Source organism: Lutzomyia longipalpis, chromosome 2 (assembly GCF_024334085.1).
Source record: "Lutzomyia longipalpis isolate SR_M1_2022 chromosome 2, ASM2433408v1".
Taxonomy (NCBI): Eukaryota; Metazoa; Arthropoda; class Insecta; order Diptera; family Psychodidae; genus Lutzomyia; species Lutzomyia longipalpis.
The window spans coordinates 6,110,515-6,129,415 of NC_074708.1; the positions used below are offsets into that span (position 1 = coordinate 6,110,515).

The window sequence follows — 18,901 nt, forward strand, 5'->3', positions numbered from 1 at the left end:
AAGAAGGAAGATTATAGTCTTGCAAGTAAAATGGAAAGCTCCACTTAATCCATAAAAATGTTATAAAAAAATTTAATCAAATTTTATTTCTTTCAAAGAATATAATATTGAAGTAATTGCACGTGATGTGCAAACTTTTGACTTTTGACTTCCTCCACGAAGCAAATCAAATTATGCGATTGTTGAAAATAGTTTGGTTGTTGAAAATGATTATCTGCTGTTGTTAATTTTTTAAAACATTGGGCAAGTGACCCAGTCTATGACGTAGTCTATGGACATTGTGGCAAGAACTCCAAATGAGAAAACTTTTCATTTTTCCTCCCAAGAAAAACTAAAAGTGGGCCAAAGAAAAAAATAAGCTGGCAACTCCATAACTATGAAAACATAAAGAATTGCATTACCATAAATTAAATATTTGTAGCCAAATTAGCTTCCAAGTTTTTTTCTGTCGTATAAACATAGATCCTGTTTATGCTATATATAAGCCAGCATAATTGTATTGTACACTGCACTCAAGTGAAAGTTGAAAATTCGAAAATGCAGGAAGTATATTTTTAGTAAAGCTTCTTGTAGTAGAAAGAGAGAGAGAGAGAGAGCTTAAAGACATTCTGCTGGAGATTCTGCTGTGAATGCTTCCAGAATCGAAGAATGAATGCTAAGTATGTATTCTCTAGGGTTCCATTTGGTTTACTTGGAGGCACACACATGGAGTGTGGCAAACCAAAGATCCATTGGCAAATATCCAAGAACCACACTAAGGGTTAACCGCAGTGTATATAAGTTGGAGAATGCACAATAAATTTTTCATGATCTTACCCCTCAAGCCATCCCTAGACGCTATATATAAGCCCACCGTATACTATACATATGTATATTTTCGCACACAGAAAGTGCTGTAATAGGTATATAATTTGAAAATAAAGTTGCATGAAGAAAGTTCTGACAGATTTGGTTTGTACGGAGGTGACGAAACATATCCTCTTGTCTGACACCTTCTTCATTTAAGGCCTCCCCTTTTCACTTAAGGTGCCACCTTTAAAGTTACACCTCGCGTATAAAATCTTTCCCGTAATATAACTCTCACAAGCACAGTAACACCGCATATTTCAGAAGCACAACCCTTATCTTCTTCTGCGGGGGTGTAAGGAGAAAATGAGGTAAATTGCGTGAATGTCGAGGGGTGAGTCACTCACGCGGAAAACTTTTTGGCAACCCCTTGAATACCAACGGCATTGAAATTACGTGTGAACTGTATGGTATGAATACAAATTATATTACCAACATCTTTCACCCTCAAACCTTAATTTAATTTCTTGCGTTATATAAAAAATACTGATTAAGCTACATAGATCCCGAAAATTCCATATTATAACCTTAGTTAACCCAAACTGGACCCTCGGGCAGATTGGCATGAGCAAATTTCACTTTGTGTGTATCCCAAGAGATATTCTGGAGTAATGCAGAATTGTGGAAAATTGTATGGGGTGAATTTTCAATAATGTCCAGAAATTCGTTTTAATTTTCAATCAAAGAACTTTTCCAATTTTCAGAGAATGTTCAAATGAAAATGGATATTGTTCTACGCGATGCTTCTTGGTGCTTTTCTTTGGGGTACTTTCCTCCAGGTGGGAGTTCAGTTAGAGAGAATTTACTTGTTCCGTTAAAAAGCAATCTTTAATAAATTGAGAAAGTAAAAATTTTAAAAAAAGTTTTTATTGCGATGTTGAATTTTATTACATTGAATTAGATGACAGTGTAAAGCACATCTTTACACTCATCAGTACATTAATACCTGCAATCGATTTTCATCACGATAGGTTGACTTTGAAAAAAAAAATATTAGTGCAATAATTTAAATAAAATAAAAAGAAAATTGAAAATCGTGCTCAAAATGTATTAAAATGAAAAAAGCTCCGCTTTTTCCAATGAAAAATTCAAATCTAAAATTCTCAATTTACTCGAAAATTAAGCATTTGAAGAACTTATGTGGAAAATGTCAATTCTACAGTCATTTGACCCAAATTTAAATTCAACTACGTGTCTCAAATGCTTTAATTTTAGCACAATTTTTCAGGTACAGCATAATTTGCAAAAATGAAACAAGTATTTTGGATATTACCATATACCAAACTCACCCCATGTAGGAGAAGAAAAGGATTCCCTGTTGAGTAATTTTGTATTTTAGCCTATTGGGAATTTTGGTGCTCTATATATTTATCGTCCCTCCACTTTGTCTGCTGGTTTGCCATGGTGTGTAATTAATTAAACAATTCAGCTGAGTTATGAGTGTCAAATCCGCAGAGAAAGTTTAATGAAATTGACTAGGGGAGACCGGGGTAAAAATAGTCATTTTGGAATTTTCAAATGCCAATTTCTCCCAAAACATAAATCGGAAAAATCGGAAAAAATTAGGGTGCAAAGCCCTACCAACCTATAATTTTTGACAGTAATTTGGAGGTTATCCGATCAGTACTTTAGGAGTTAAAAATGAAAATAGATTTTTGACCCATTTCCCAAACTTTTGCGTATTGAGAAAAACGAGTTTTCCGAAGTTTTCCTTCAGCAATTTTCCAATCTGATAATTTTTCTCACTAGCTAGGTTACTTCAGAAAACGTTGCCAAGGTGTATTCTTCAATAACTTTTAATGATTTTTCTCTACAATTTTTTGAATCAAAACATACCCCTTGGGGTAGATCTAGTCATCCCATGTAAATCATATGGGAGATCGAAATTTTTGGCATATTTTCTATTCATTTGTTGCAAAATGGCGTGTTTGAGAAAATCGCAAAATTCTCTGTTTTAGTGCGTATAAAAGTAAAATTCCTTGTCGTGGATCAAAAGGTGAGAAGTTTAGCTATCAACTACTATCAATCTCTCAGCCCCGGTGGTAAAGAGAGCTAAAGCACCACTCAATACCACTCATCGCTGGGGTTGTGGGTTCGATTCCCGCAGCGGCTTGCCGTTTTTCTGGCCTAGTGCTTCCTTCCCTTTCTTTCCTTTCTACTCCACAGCTATTCCTTTCCTGCTCGGACGATTTGTGCAACTACGAGATGGAGCCAACATCAGCATCAGTGCCATCTGTAGGGCGGAGGGACAACAGTAGCCACCAGTGTCCATAGCTATGCCGGTCCACCAGCGATAAATGTGCAGCTGCTAGCAGTCAGTGCCTGTGTTTGCGGAACTTCCTGTATGGGTCGGAGCCAATATCAACAGTGCCATCTGTAGGCGGAGGTACAATGCTGATTATGGATATGCACTGTGAATCACCAACGGCGAAAGAGTGCCAATGCTAGCAGCCAGCGCCTGCGATAGCGGAACTTCCCGTGCACCAACATCTCCGACAGGATCTTCCCTCCACCCAAACAGTCTATCGACTAGGTGTGGAGTAATCTTCCGAAAAATTCTGCACAGTGCAACTTGGATCAAATAGAATTTGTGAATAGTGTAGTAATGTGTAAAATTGTAGGAATGAATAAAGAATTATTAAAATCATTGGAAATGTCGGAAAATTCGACCGACTTTATTTAGCCAACTGGTGACTATATTTACCCGCCGCGTTTAAAAAAAGTCAGAAGCGGAAGGGTTTAGGAAAAGCTCGAAAACTCATATTTCCCGTGGAGATAGAGAAAAGTGGTCTGAGACAAAGTTGTAGGCCAGGAAATTTCCTATAAGAATGACCTATCGAGGAAATTTTCTTGCCCTTGGGGAATCCTGCAGATAAGGATTTACGCAAATTGACTATTTTTACCCCGGTCTCCCCTATAGAGATTGTTTTGTGTATCACAAATTCATGTGGATTTTCTCAACTATCTATTTCCTATATAATACGCGTGATACATATAGTAATTTCTTGGACATTTATGCAACATATTTATCAGATTTTCTTAGTTAATTTAATTTAAATTTTCTAAATTCCTTAAAGTTTAAAGTAAAACCAGTGAAAAAGCTCTTAAGGATAAACTTACTGAAGACAGATAATATAAAGGAGAACAATATTCCCATATAATCCTCTGGTTAATACACATGTGTGCACTTACAGTGAAATCATGTAGGTATCAAGAAAGTATGTGGACTGAATACTAAATTATTTCAAGGGAAAATTTTTCAGATTTTATCCATTTAATCGTGGAAAGAATGAAATTGAGAGTGTTTGAAATTTAATGTATAATTTTTAATCCACATTGAAGTTGTTATAAAATTTTACATATATGTGTCTCCATTGGGTACTTAAGTAATAAAAAAAATATGTACATACATACTTGCTCGAAATAATGCATAAATTTTCCCGAAAAATTTATATGCATGATGACTTGAGATTTTCCGAGTTTAAATGAGTTTTGTACTCAAACATAGAGATAAAATGTTAATTTTTCAGAGGGAATGCATAGTGAATTCCACCCGCAGCTTATGCTATGATGCAGTGTACTCTATGAACCAAGTATCAAATTCATGCTTTTTTTCATTCATTTTTTGGCTGAGGGGGATGATGAAGAACCATAAATAACTCGCAAATTTAAAACTACAAGCAAAGGTCGTGAAGAGGATAAAAAGGATGATGGGTAAAAGTTCACTTGGTCACACAGTTCAGTGGCAAGCGGGTCAATGATAAAAACACTATGTAAATGATTAATAACTCCATGATGGTGTATTAATTGTACAGCATGTGAAAAATTATGTGGTCATCTGTTTACTTTCCATTTGCAAAAAATATTGCTACATTTCATTGAAATTTAATGAATGCCATTTATAATGCGGCGTTAGGTAATTTGTAAAATAATTTGGATATTTTCACCTGGAGCGAATCGATTGTTCAACCGGAAATATTAATAACATACATATGTATGTGTGAAATAAAATAAACAGGGGTGAAGTAGGATAATTTGAATTTAGGATAAAAATAACAGGGTGCAGAGTAATTAAAAAATGTTAATGTTAAATTGGTAGAATTTAATTTTATTGAAAAGCCATTAAAAATGCGATTTTTTCTCTTTGATTGCATGCTAAAAATCAACCTTCTGTCTAACTTTGATCATCCTGATAGTTCTGAAAAAAGGATGTATATGTATGAAGCTTCCAAAAAAATCATCGACAAAATATTGAGACAAAAAGTTATTTTTTCAATTGCCTTTGTTTTATTTTTGGCGGGAGACTATATATGATTGCAATAGTGGCTCATTTAGAACATATCAAAGCTACACAGAGAGGTCTATGAAAGCTACATAAAAGACCCGCATCATGCTCTAAACGGGCAATAGATCAATGAAAATTTATAATATAGAATCATTTCCAATCAACCCCAAAAAGAAATGAAACAATTGAAATTCTAAATGTCCAATAAATCCCAAGAAAAGCTGCTAAATATTTTCCAATGCTGATAACGATACAGAGATAAGATGAATATCTTCCATTTATTTAACTAAGCTTGTTGAATTGCTGTTAACTCACAATTTATAAAGCTTTCACAGCTGTAAATCAAACTGAATGATGGATAGAGGTATGCAAAGACTCTCTCTCTCACTTCTCCCGACACTATCTCATCAGTTTTCACCTCAACCTGTGTGTGACAAGGGTGTGAGTGCTTTGTATGGAAAACTTGTATGGGGTTTTCTTTTCTTCTTCTTGTCGTTATTTTTGTGTGCTTCACACGGAAAACTTTACGATTATATCAAAATGTAAGCTCAATATATGACTTCCTTCTACTATCACCAGTTTATTGGAGTAGGAAGGGGATTTCCTAAAGAGATATTATCACACAAAATACATTTTAGGCAGGCATACCTTTAGATTTTTGATAAAAAAAAATGTATATAAACGCACAAGAAAGATAAACTTCCTGCTATTCTACTCAATTCAATGTTAAGTTTTTCCAACCGTGTACCATATAAAAGCTCCTACCATATCCTTGTAAAAGCTTTTTTCTCTTTTGCAGGATTTTGGTTGAATGGAAAATGGAAATTTTCTTTGTCTATTCAACTGTAAATAAATTGAGGGTCGAGAAATATGGTGATTTAGCAGAGATTTACTATTTTTACTACTACTAGGAAATTATTTTCTTTTTTCAATAAACTGGTCATATTTTTTCTCTTTCTTATTGATTTTATGACTAAATACAAATGATAAAAAATATATAATAAAAAATAAATTAAAAATAAGAGTTTTGAAGCAAAAGATCAATAAAGTTGAGCACTGCTGTCAACAATATTCTCCAATTTTCATTCTGAGTCGATATTGCAATAGTTTGCATCACAGTATTATCCTAAAACAAGAACTAACAAAAAAAAGCTCAAGAACTACTTATTAAAAATATCATTCCATGTTCCGTTCTTTATTGAGAAAATTGCACTGCGTGACATATCAAAAATCAAGAAGACTACAAAAGGTATATCCTGCGAGGGAGATGACACGAATCTTAATGAATTGGATTTTTCTTCTTTGCCTTTTAATCGCGAATATGAAGCATTTCTTAAGTACTATACCATTGCACCGTGCTATAATGGAGAGGAAGAATTCTCTTCAGTCTTCAAGATTGGCACTTGTGCTATGTATTAAACGACCCAACGATGCTGAAACCATAGCAACGACATTTGATGGCTGGGGAACCTGGTACGCCATTGAAAAACTTAAGGGTGGCACGACAACATATAATTTAATATTGCGGCAATAGTTCAAGGCGTGAATAATATAACCATTCTCAAGATATTTCTCTATATTATTTAATCAATATTATATATTTTTTAAGTGTTACTTGAGAGAGAATTCAGAAATTTTCACAAAAAGAAAAGAACTTTTAAAGTCAAGTTTTAAGGAAACTACAAGTCTTAAGAAAGTGAATAAGATTGTGAAGATTCAGACCAATGTGAAGATACTTTTAATTTATTTTATGGAGTTTTAAAACTTTTCATTTTACCTAAAGTTGATGTGGAAAATCACAAAAATATTCATACGACTGCAAAATTTTAATTGTGTACGTCAGTGAGAATATTTTGGAGTTATTGGACTTATTTAGCAATAGTAACAGTCACATTTTACATTGTTAAAGCTAAGCTTAACAAATAGAAATTTTGCCAATACATTGTTGAAAAAAAAATCGGTATAGGAAGAGTGGGTGCTAGGGTGCTAGAGAATAGTATTAAATGACATTGTATTTCATATCAGTACCACACACACACAAAAAAAGTATCGAAAATTGTATATTTGCATGAAAACTTGTGGGGATAAGGGATTTAAAATATTGTAGTAAATAATACCTGCTAAAACGAAACAAATATATTGGAGAGAAATATCACACCATATTGTGAGTGTGTGGAAGTGCATCCATTTGAAAATTGCGCAATTTGGTGTTCCATTCACAGAATAATCCGCTTAAATTGATAAAATTTTATTCCATAGTTTTGACTTTGGATACAAATGCCAGGGAATTCTCGATGATTAAAAAAAAACTGCCAATTCCCATGTGGAAAAGCGAACAAATCTGTATTAAATACCCTTTCACTACCAACTGATTTATTTCCTCCAAAGTTCACTTCATCCCAAAATGAATTTTCACTCCTTTTCCTTGCATACATTCATACGATGATTGAAAAAGTTTGAATCCTCTATACTTTCGCTCTTTCAGAAACACACGTTGCATGTAGAAAATCTCTTTTGTTGGTGAACTTTAAAAGCTGGATTTACTAAATTAAATGGACTTCTGGGGATTAGGAATTCAATTTTTTATCATTGAAAGTCTTAGAGAATTGATAGCTTAAATGTTATTTTATTATTGTTTTACTTAAATATTTATTTTAATTGTTTTTGTGTCATTAAGATTAGTTTGACTTTCTCATTGACCCAAAAAGTTTTTTTTGTGAATATAAAATGAATAATTCATACCATAATAACAATCTACAATATGGGGAAGTGACTGAAATCAAATATGTAGGTCTTGAAAGTTCCCCTCTAATGGAGTTTAATCATTAAAGAGGTCTAATGGATAAACAAGAAAAAAATGAGTATTTGATACAAGAATGTAAGAATATTTTCATCTTAAAACTAATTCCAATGTGAATTAATAAGTATAGTGAAGTAAACACGCTCTGTGTCCTCTTACATACAATTTTTTATCCTGAAACATCCCATTAAATGCTTTATAAGGTGAGATATTTTTTGCACGAGCTATGTCTTAATAAATAAATATAAAACAACATAATAATTTTTTGTATCTTCCCCAAACACGTACTTCGTATAAAGAATGGATATTTTCCTTGCCATTAAAATGTATTTTTTCTGCTCATTTTGCGAAAATTTTCATTGCGAAAGCTCACTTTGGGTTCCCTTCGGTAATATATTGTACACATATAGTGGAGGGAAAGTGGGTGCGCTGATGTGAGAAAGTAAGTGCTAATATAAGAAAAAGAGGTGCTTAATTTCTCCTTAGTTCCACTCATTTTGTACAACATTCCGCTAAGAATAAATTATATCCCTTGAGGGGAGTGGGGTGGACGAGGAGGGTTGTTTTGTAGGCCTGAAGAGACATTTTCACGACTCAGCAGTGTGTGGAATTAAATGTTTCCAAAAACTTTTCTCCAGGATTTAATTACACCAAAGCGACGGAGGCAGGACATTTTTGTACAATGGGTGAGATCCCACAAGAAGAATGCCAAGATGTTGATGGTTTTCTTTTATTAGTAAACGTAAGAGAATGTCCCTTTATTTCGGCACATTCTTTCGCCAAGAGGTTATTCCTGCAAGAATATATCGATGTGTTACTGTCAGCAAATTTCTTGTATAAAAATTCTAACAATGAGGATTCTTTTTTGACTTCTCTCCCCGAAAATAGTAAAACAGGAATGATGATGCACATTATGAGGTTCAATTGTCCAGAAGAGATATATCTCATGTAGAAAGATTTCAGTCTCATTTGCTACAAACAAGGGCCTCGACCCCAATTCACTCCGCGCACCATCCATAATCAGATCATATTTCATCAATAAATATGTGCGTCTTATACATAAATAAAATAAAATAATATATATAGTAATATATACAATTTTATGTGCCCATTATTGCAGATTACATGGGACGTCGTAATAGGAAAATTATTTTTATTCCGTGAAATATATCCACTCAAGTAAGAATGAGATACAAAATAATATTAATAAATGAGAATATTACGCCATAAGGTTACTTTATAATAAAAGAAAAATCAGAAGGGAAAAGATGCATGTCTTTTAAATTAAATATTTATGCATTAAAGGTCGCAATAAAATGTGTCGTATGTAGTTAATTTTACTGGAGACATTTTGTACTTGGTCCAAGTTAAAAATTTCCAATGCCAAAATTAAAATTCAGCAACGATAGCATAATTGTCTCATGTCGCCTAATGTCGCTATATTTTGGCTATGATTCGTACCCCCCTTACCCCCACACGTCTTCTAAGAAGATTTCATTAAAATTTTTCAATCTATTTTATTCGTTGAAAATGTTTCATGATTAGAAAATAAACTTTTAACGCACATTTATCTTTTACATGATTCTCTTTGAACTTTTCATACTACAGTGGGACCCCAGTACAACGACCGCTTGGATGTACTCTTCACACTCATTATTTTCAATGCGCGAGAGTAGTATAACCAAGTGGTCGTTGTACTGGGGTCCCACTGTATATAGTATTGGAGCTTTCATTTTAAATTATGCAACATTGACAGAACAAAGTGCTTGTGACGCACTTCCGGAATGGAATTTAGTCATTCTCTCTGTCATCGCTTCATTCGTGACCCCCCGTAGTAACGTGCTTCAGAGATATACGCTAATCACTCGGCGCGTTCACACAGCTCAACCCCTTTTCCGTCAATGGTGATTAAATTAATTTCGACACTGTCGACAATGGGTGTTTCGTTTGTTCTGACGATTTGAGACCCTCAGCAAACATTAGCCCCGCACATTTCAACAAGACTGCGGGGCCACCCCCAAAAACCAAGCGAGATATTCTGGCTTTGCGTTAGAGAGTTTTAACCTCTTATTTGTTTTTTTATTTAATTTATTCCACCACTGTGTGAGCTCATTTGCTCCCCCCATACTCACTTTGGGATTCTCACATTCATCCCTTTTTTTGCACTGCGGTAGCTTTCCTCACAGGAACTTATTATTATTTTTCAGGGCATGGGAAATGGAGATCCCGCACGAAAACTTTCAAATGGAATGTCTAATTACGTACAGCTTCCTCCATTTATTTAAAATGGGTAAATAATATACTTTTTTTATGGACACACTGTTCCATTTGGCTCCATCTGGATATTTCGCCAAATTAACAACATAATATTGAGGGAGCGAAAGCAAAAAAAAAAGACTGGCTCATAATCAAAATGACTTCTTCATTTCGTAAATTCGGTAATTTTGTGTGTTCGTCTCCTTCACAAAAATCGTGAAATATGATACAATTAGGGGGTGTTACGATGCCAAACAATAATAACAAACATACGTACTATGTAATGTGGGTACTATATACCTAATACAACGTTTCTTGGTGTAGTGCAGTATTTTTTATTTAACCCAGAGAAGTGAAAATAGAAACTTTCACACCATTTCACTACTTTTTCTTTTAGAGATTTTTTGTAAATAATTTTTTGGAATCTTGTCTCGTGAGAATAATAAGAAAATTCTCACTAATTTCCATTTTTTTTATTCCAAAATCACCCTACACGAGACTCCCTCACGTTTATTGCTCAACATGCATGACGTTTCCGCAAGAAAAGCATAAAAATAATATATAATTAAATAAAAGTCCTAAAAGAGTCATTTACAGTGGCATTTTCAGTGTCAAACTCAAATCAGATTGTAGGTCAGAGTGATGTTTGATTAATTAGAAGCTTTAGTGAGTGTAATACAGTGGGATTTCACGGGAAATTTAATTCGTTGATTGTTGCGTGCAAGGAAACACTTTGCCATACGGGGGCACTTTAAGAAATACATTCCAATTGCCGTACAAGTTTAAAGAATAGCCAAAAGGGAAAATGGGAAATAAAATGATGGTTTGTAGTGGAAAGCTAAACTTTTACGGAAGCTAATTTTGCAACAAAAAAAAACATCTAAAATTGGAAATGGAAAAGTTAAAACCGAAACGAATTCTATTCCAAGTGCCCATAACCAAAAATAAATTAAAAATTCATTGAATTCTATTTGAAAGAAATATTTTATTTTCGACGGAATTATTTATCATTTGTTTTGATATTTAGGTAAAAGCTTTTAATTCTTCTACATGAATTTTCAATGATTAATAATATCACCGATAGCCAATGATATCGTCCAAATAGTGCCTAAAATATTGCCCTTAACATTTTATTCCAGGAAAGAATTTTAATAACATATTCATGCACTCTATATATAGTATTCTCGACTAATTATCACCGCCCACTTTCACTACATATAGGTACATAATACAGAAGGATTCTCTGTTTTTTTTTGCAGTAGGGGAGACCGGGGCTAATAAAGTCACTTAAGGGTTTGGAAAAAGCTTAAAATATCATATTTCCTAGCTAGATAGAATAAAATGATCCGAGAAAGAGTTGTAGGGCAGTAATTTTCCTAAAGAAATGAGCTAAACATTTCGCTTTATCTGTTTGGGAAATATAATATTTTGAGCTTTTTCTAAACCCTTAAGTGACTTTTTTAACCCCGGTCTCCCCTACGTTTTTCTCTCATCTCCTGAGCATAACCCCGTTGCAATACCACGTTGTATGGCTTAGAGCAAAATCTCCTTCAGTTGAAATAATTTTCTCCTATTTATCCGCTTCGGTGGCCAAAGTCCGCCAACCGCAGTTTCCATTATCAGCAATGTCCGACAAGAGCTTCGAGTGTATTTTGTAACATGACTCACAGTGCAATGTTTTCAAATGTTTGTTGCCTTTGAGCCATTTGAACTGAAGAGCTTTCGTGACCCGCACCGGTTTTGAATTTGCTATTCCTCCTTCAACTCACTTATTAAATTTTATCAAGTATTCTCTTTATACTAATGGTTGAGCATTACGTGGGGTTTGTGTGTTTTCACCAGTCCATTAAACTTTTAGTTATAAAATGTGTATACGTGTATGCAATTTAAAGTTATTGCGATGAGACAATAATACATAGCGCGCCTATATATCGTTTTATTGTGCATTTATGCTGTACAGTGGGGCTTAATAGAATTTTCTTTCAACCCTTAGTTGCATAAATAATGATTTTAAATTTATCGGGAGTGTTGTTGAATTAACTGTGAGTTAAACCAAATTGAAACTAAGAGGTCGTTTCAGTATAAAAGAATTTATTTTCAATCCTAATCTTACAATTCTTTTTCACTCCCCCAAAAAAATGGCTTATAACTCATCAAATGAAAATATTTTTGAAAATAATCGTTTTTTAAATCACATTTTCATCCCCGCGGAAAAATTCTAATTACGATTTATACAAAGAAAATTAATTGAAATAATACAACGAATCATCACTGTACAGACAAAACAAAATATAATTTGAAATTACATTTTCCAAACCTCCATTGTGCATCAGATGGTGAAGAATTTAAATTTTCAATCGATTTTCACCTCATTCTGAAGCCCATTCAGAAAATTCGATTCTATTATTATGCGCGACGTAATTAATTGGTCCATTAAGATTGTATTGCAAGTGTTAAAATGGCAGGTACGCTATCGATTTGTATGCAATCAGCGGAAACAAAGCTATACCCTAATGAGTCCTTTGCACAGTCATGTCCGCACTCAAAAGGATTCCACAAACTACTAATATTCATGAGGATAGGGTAGGAGGTGTATGTTATGTACGTTTTAAAATGGATAATGTAAAATATCTTCAACAAGTATACCCGAGCCATGCGGTATTAAAATGCATAAAACTCCATCGGTGTGGATTATATTTTCATAGAATTAGCATCAATTTCAATTTTTTTTTCGAGGCTATGCCTCTGTGTACTGGAATATAATCATTTTATGGGTGCAGTGCTCACAAATGTGCGTGTGGTGTGTTATAATAATTTAAAGATGATACCTCCTTGGAGGGTGCTTGACTACCGGGGAAAAAGTAAGAAGGAGCCGCACGAACGTATATAGAGAGGTGATAGAATATATTTATAAAATTTTCATCTTCTTTCTATGATAAACATTTTCAGGGGCTGAAGCATGTGTGTATGAGTGTGTCTTTTTGGGTGAAAATTGGATGTCATATTTATGGATGGTTTTTCTCGTTTCTTTCGTCCTTCTCAATCTTCTTTTTAGGATACCATGACACATGGGTGATGGAATTTTTTGTGATGTATTTTTTTCTTACACGCGGAAATTGCTAAATACCCCAAAACATACCATTTTATCATGGTTCATGGTTTTTTGTCCAAGTTGTCAGTTCATTTCCGCTGTTGGATTCACTTTTTCCCCCTAAACCACTTTTCACTTTCTGCACTATTCGTAACCGAAAAAGAGTCCCATATGCACTTGACAGCACTATTTGCACTTATAGTAAAAAAAAACCCTCTCCCGATATATAGCCAGGAAATTGGGTGTTTCTGTGGCAAATGCAATTATTTGAAGAGGAATTGCTACAACTTTTTTAGATTGTAAAGTGATTCAGCAGTTTCAGCATGTTGTATTTTATAAATTTTACTCAGCCACCCACAAAAAATCTCCCCATTAATTTTGTATTGATTTTTTTTTGTTACAAAATTTGTAAATTGTTTACAATAATTTCCTACTGCACGCAATTTTCTCACCACGCACTGTCAGTCACGAAAAGGGAAAATTTGCGAATGACAATCACAGTGAAATTGTTGTTCCTTTTATGTGGAATGCAATAAAATTGAGATTAAAACTTCCCTAATATAATAAATAAGCACTTTATATGGTAAATTACAGCACTTAATAATGAGCATTAAATAAAATAGTGAATGTTTTACCAGCAAAAAGGAATTGTTTTCACGCTCAATTTGCCAAAAGAAAATTGAGAAAACTCATTTGGGGTTAATTAAAATTGATACAGAACTCTGACAATTTATTTCGTGATACATACAAAAGGAAAAATATGTGTAAAGTTCACAATTTTCAATGGAAAATTTCACAAGGACTCTTTAGGGGGTTCCATTGGCTGTGTATAGTGTTGTTTCACCGCCTTTAGCCCTGCGATTGAGTCTACACGTAGAATTTTCCGTACAACACACTCAATGGTTCACGTCACATCCATCCAGGCTCATGAAAACGACTGCAGACGCTGGAAGTTTGTGATATGGATCCGGATCCATTTGGAGGAGATACTCCTCATGGTTGGAAGGGAAAGTTGTGAGAAAGAGTTTTTAAGCACAGCTAGGAAAAGGTCCCCCCAAAAATATATATATGTATGCATATGCGCCTCCACCAGCTATAACGACGGGGATGATGGTGAAAAGCATACTCAGTTTTCTCGTGAGTGCGCCGAATAGATACATATAGCATTTAGGGAGCTCAGCACGAAAGCTTGCGATTTACGACGGAGCTTCCGCTCTCTCATGCTCTCACAGAATCTGCGCGCTATGAGAAGGTTTGCACTATACAACGTTCCATGGGTATACACTGGAAGTGGTGGGAGATGGAAATATATAAATAAATTCTATCTCAATATTCTAACTGGAAGCAGGTTATTTAATTTTATCACCATGCCGTTGAAACCGCAAATTTCCAAAGGAGAAAAGGTGCAAAATTTGTGACATCATCGTGGATTGTGGGAAATTTTCCGCAATGTGGCTATTCGACCGAAAATATCGGCAATAAAGGTCATCAAATTCTTTATCCTATACAAATTGTTATGTTTAAAACCTTTCTCCAAGATCATTTAAATGAAGGTGCGTATTCTTCGTTTTTTTTTCTCGTATTCTTCGTTTTAATGTCCCTCCGAGCTTACGAAAGCTTATGGGAAATGTATTTTTACACCCTCTTTAGAGTATTAAAGGTCAAATTTAAAACAATGTGACTTTAGTTTCATGAAGTTGTTTTTCCTAATTTTAGAAATTTTTCACCAAAAGTTTCAGATTAAATCGAATTCTAAATACTTTGAGAAATAAACTGCAAGTACCTCAATAATATATTCAACCTCTGCAACACTTATAGATAAACTTTGAATAAAGCTTTCATAAATCTCATTGAATTTTCACAAAGTTGAATTATTCTATGGAAGTTTGAGATATTTATTATTAATTCTTTAAGTTTTATTCTTCTTTGCAGACTTTTAGATTGATTTTTTTTTTAAATATTTTAATAGATTAAAAAAAAGCTCTCCTCTCTAAGTTTGCCTTATAACAAGATATATAAGTTCAAGGGTTTTGAAAATGAAATACATTGAAATATGCATTTTCAAAATTACTCAGTCTCTATTTGAAAGGATTGATATAGTCAATAAGAGCGTATCCATTCAGGGAATTAAAGAAATATTTTAAAAGAGCCTTCAATATTTTATGTGTTCTGAACATCGGTATATGTCTTCCATTTATACCTACTCTTTTTTTTTCTTGAATTTTCGCTGAATCAAATATTTATATAAGGAAGCCTTCAATATAATGGCGAATGCAGACCAAATATTGGAATAAAATGCAACGATGGATGGATTAATGTTTGAAGAATGAAAAGCACTGAAAAGGACTAGAATATATCTTGCTCCTTTTCATGTTTTTGAGCTTGTTTTCTAGTAAAATTTTGTAGATTACAAACAATTCTATATATAAAACTATGGTGGATTGTTTTTATCTAAATCCTTTCAATTTTCAGATTAAATGCGGGAAATGGGAGGAATGCCAATAGTTTTTCTCATATTCAAGTTAAAATTATATAATGCAACGAAAAATACACATAAAAAAACTCATTCTCTAATAGAAGTTGAGCTTTTTTGACGAAGAAACACATCTTAGCAAACGAAAGCTTTTAGTCATTAGTAAGCTTTTCTTTTCCATTAAAATTATTCTAAAAAATTGTAAGATAAGAACGAAATGTAATTTACAAAGATTCTCGTATTAGTTAATTAAACAAAATATATTCTCTATTCAATGTAACTTTGCATTAAAGCTCCTTCGGGTTGATGGGATGTGGGTGCAACTTTATCCATTACTCAATTAAATCATTGAAATCTCTAAAAACAAGAATAATAAGTTTTAACTGATTGTCTGAGTAAATTCTACCGCAGTTTATTTATTGATTACATAAATAAATAGCTGGAGCTTTAGTGCAAAGATAATTTGAATAGATTATACTTTTCTTCATTTTTTTTCTACTTACATTCGTACGTATCTTGAGCATCTTCTCCTTCCTCAGACATGTTAATGCCACAGAAACGGGTCCACGCTGGTAAATCCGTAAAATGACCATTTATATAAGAACTTAATTAATGAGAAGATTTTGTGTTTTTTAACGTGCCCACAGTGTGTTCCATTAGGAAAATTAAAGTGCGACACGGCTGACAGGAAACTGACCTTTTTTCAGGAAACACAAAATAAATCTGACTTTTGGGCACGAACACACCCTCCGCTGATGCTCTTCGTCACGCGTCTTAGCAACCTGATTCACCACCGTCAGTCCCTCGACTGATATGTACAGAGGACCAGAGCCTCTGCCACTTCCTACAAATTTGTTTCAAATGTTATGTTCAAAATGCCTCTCATTGCTCATTTTAGTCTAAACAATTGAAGAAAAAAAAACAACATAGTTTATGGATTCATTCTTTTGCGCCAATACGTCTCCATTTAGCCACATCGGCAAAAATTCAAAATCATTTCCATCGAAAGTGAGTGTTTATACGGCTATTGACAAAAATTAACATGCAGTCACGTCAGTTCTTGGACATTTGCCAGTACATATTCTTTCTCCATAGAAATTGTGACGACTTCCACAACATAAACTGAATGGGCGGATACAGTGTAATCCAACTTTTCAGCAATGAGAAATGCATTTTCATGACATAGACGAAATACATATTGTTCTCATCACATATTTTCACCATTATTCACAAAGATTGACTCTTTTGGTATTTATCTTAATTGCAAAATAGAAATAACTTGCTCAAAATTAGAATTTAAAGAGCAAAACGTTCTTAAACAAATTACGTAAATAGAGCATATTACTTCTTTTTAAGCTTTAAAGGATTTTCCCAAAAAAAAAATATTTCCCTAAAAAAAGAGGAAAATTTGAGGCAATGAGAAAAAATTTCCGCGTGTTATCGTAAATTTCCTAATATCCCAAAACACAACGCTTTATGAATATTAAACAGAAAAAATTTGTACTTTTAATGAAATGGTGTATAACCGCCATTCTTGTAAAGACATTTTGATTACAATCTGTTGTAATTAGGCAAAATATATTCACATTGTATTAAATATAGTAACTTATATTCATTTGCGTTGGTGGAAATTTTCTTTCATTTGACTTTCTTTTCTTTCCTTTGTGCTTTAACTAAAATAAAACACTGTGCATGAATTTAAGGAATTTTGGCATCAGCTAATAATGATTATTTAAAAATAAAGAAAAATTCAAGTGAGAAAAAAATATTAAAGATGCTTTTTTTGCCAAGAAGGAATAATTAATTTGATTTTGAATCGAATCAATGATTTGAATCATTAATTTAAATAAATACGAGTGTAATAAATTTTAGGTAACAATAATAAATAAAGTATAATATGTAGAAAAACATAATATAATACGGCACGCTGTGCCTATATGTATAATATTATTACGTATTAAGAAGACGCAGAGAAATTTTATGTGATTGTCATGAGAAAAGGCATGAGAAGTCTGTTGAATTGAGAAACTCTTCCACCCACACTATTTTATCGGGAACTCAGACATTTTTGAGAGCCACTATAGCACTGAAAACACACTTCTCTACGGAAAACTCACTCAAATTGTAAGATTTTATCAGGAAAAGTATATTTTACTTCTTGCCTACCGGATGTACCAAGAGTTGAGTGAGCCATTATTTGTTAAATATTACAGATTCACTTGATTACTCGATATTTTCCCGCCCATTTCCTCTTTGAAAAGATGTGTGTCTCACAGAACGACATGACTTACTAATCGTGCCCCAAATTGACAAAACGAAAGATCAGTATTCGTGTCGGTCCGCCTTTCTAATTATTTTTAAGCACTTTAGGAAATTTCCTCGTGGCAAGTTTTCTTATTATATACAAAAATGTATATAATAATACTCCAACCACTTCAACACTTTGAGACGTCGAGTCAAAAGGTCAATAATTAGTCAATTTCTTTAGAGACGTTGAACGGTTCTCAATCAAATCCGTCGTCACTTTTCTTCCAAAACGTACGAATTTCTTCACTTTGAAATTTGATTTTTTTCTTTTATCCAAAGTATTTATGTATGTACATTAATTTGATCCATTCGCACTCAAGTCATGGTAATGAAGCAATTCAAGCACAATTGGGTAATGTATTGCAAAAGGAACCAATTGGCAAATTAACGCTCAATTAAGATTTTAATTATATACACACACAACACAAAAGGAATAGAAACGTCAACCTCTTTCTTCACTGAATGAGTGAAATTTGGAAGAGCAACATTTTCACTAAAAATACAATTGAAAACTGGCCCATTCCTTCGCTTGATGATTTTGACGAAGAAGCCGCTGTATAAATGTTTTATTTTTGGAAAGATACTTTTTCGAGTGTGAGAACACTGTTTGATATGATGAATATGAATAATATTTAGATTTGTTGTGTATATATTTTAATAATATAACATACATGTGGTTATTAGTTTTATGAGTGATCGCATTTTGATCTGTATAGTATTTTATTAATAACTCCATGCGGCCTTCAATGCAATCATAGGGAGTTCTAAGTTATTTATGACGAAATTTTAAATGGCTTCCTTCAGGCATGATGAATCTTTGCTTATTGTTATATACATACAATT

General features: G+C 33.4%; 1 protein-coding gene across 2 annotated transcripts in view; it reads right to left on the reverse strand.

Moving 5' to 3' along the window:
- The window catches only part of LOC129788834 (Kv channel-interacting protein 1-like), a 50,182-nt gene extending 32,164 nt beyond the window's left edge, over positions 1 to 18,018 (reverse strand). The window contains exons 1-3 of one of the 2 annotated variants that reach the window (XM_055825219.1): positions 17,918 to 18,018; positions 16,449 to 16,595; positions 16,255 to 16,320 (exon numbers count right to left, since the gene is read on the reverse strand). In XM_055825219.1, coding sequence (XP_055681194.1) covers positions 16,255 to 16,320; positions 16,449 to 16,595; positions 17,918 to 17,945 — 241 coding nt within the window. In that variant the 5' untranslated portion in view covers positions 17,946 to 18,018. Of the gene's footprint in view, positions 1 to 13,326; positions 14,218 to 16,254; positions 16,321 to 16,448; positions 16,596 to 17,917 lie in introns of those variants that run through there. The other variant, XM_055825218.1, reaches the window with a different exon arrangement.
- Positions 18,019 to 18,901: the final 883 nt, after the last annotated feature.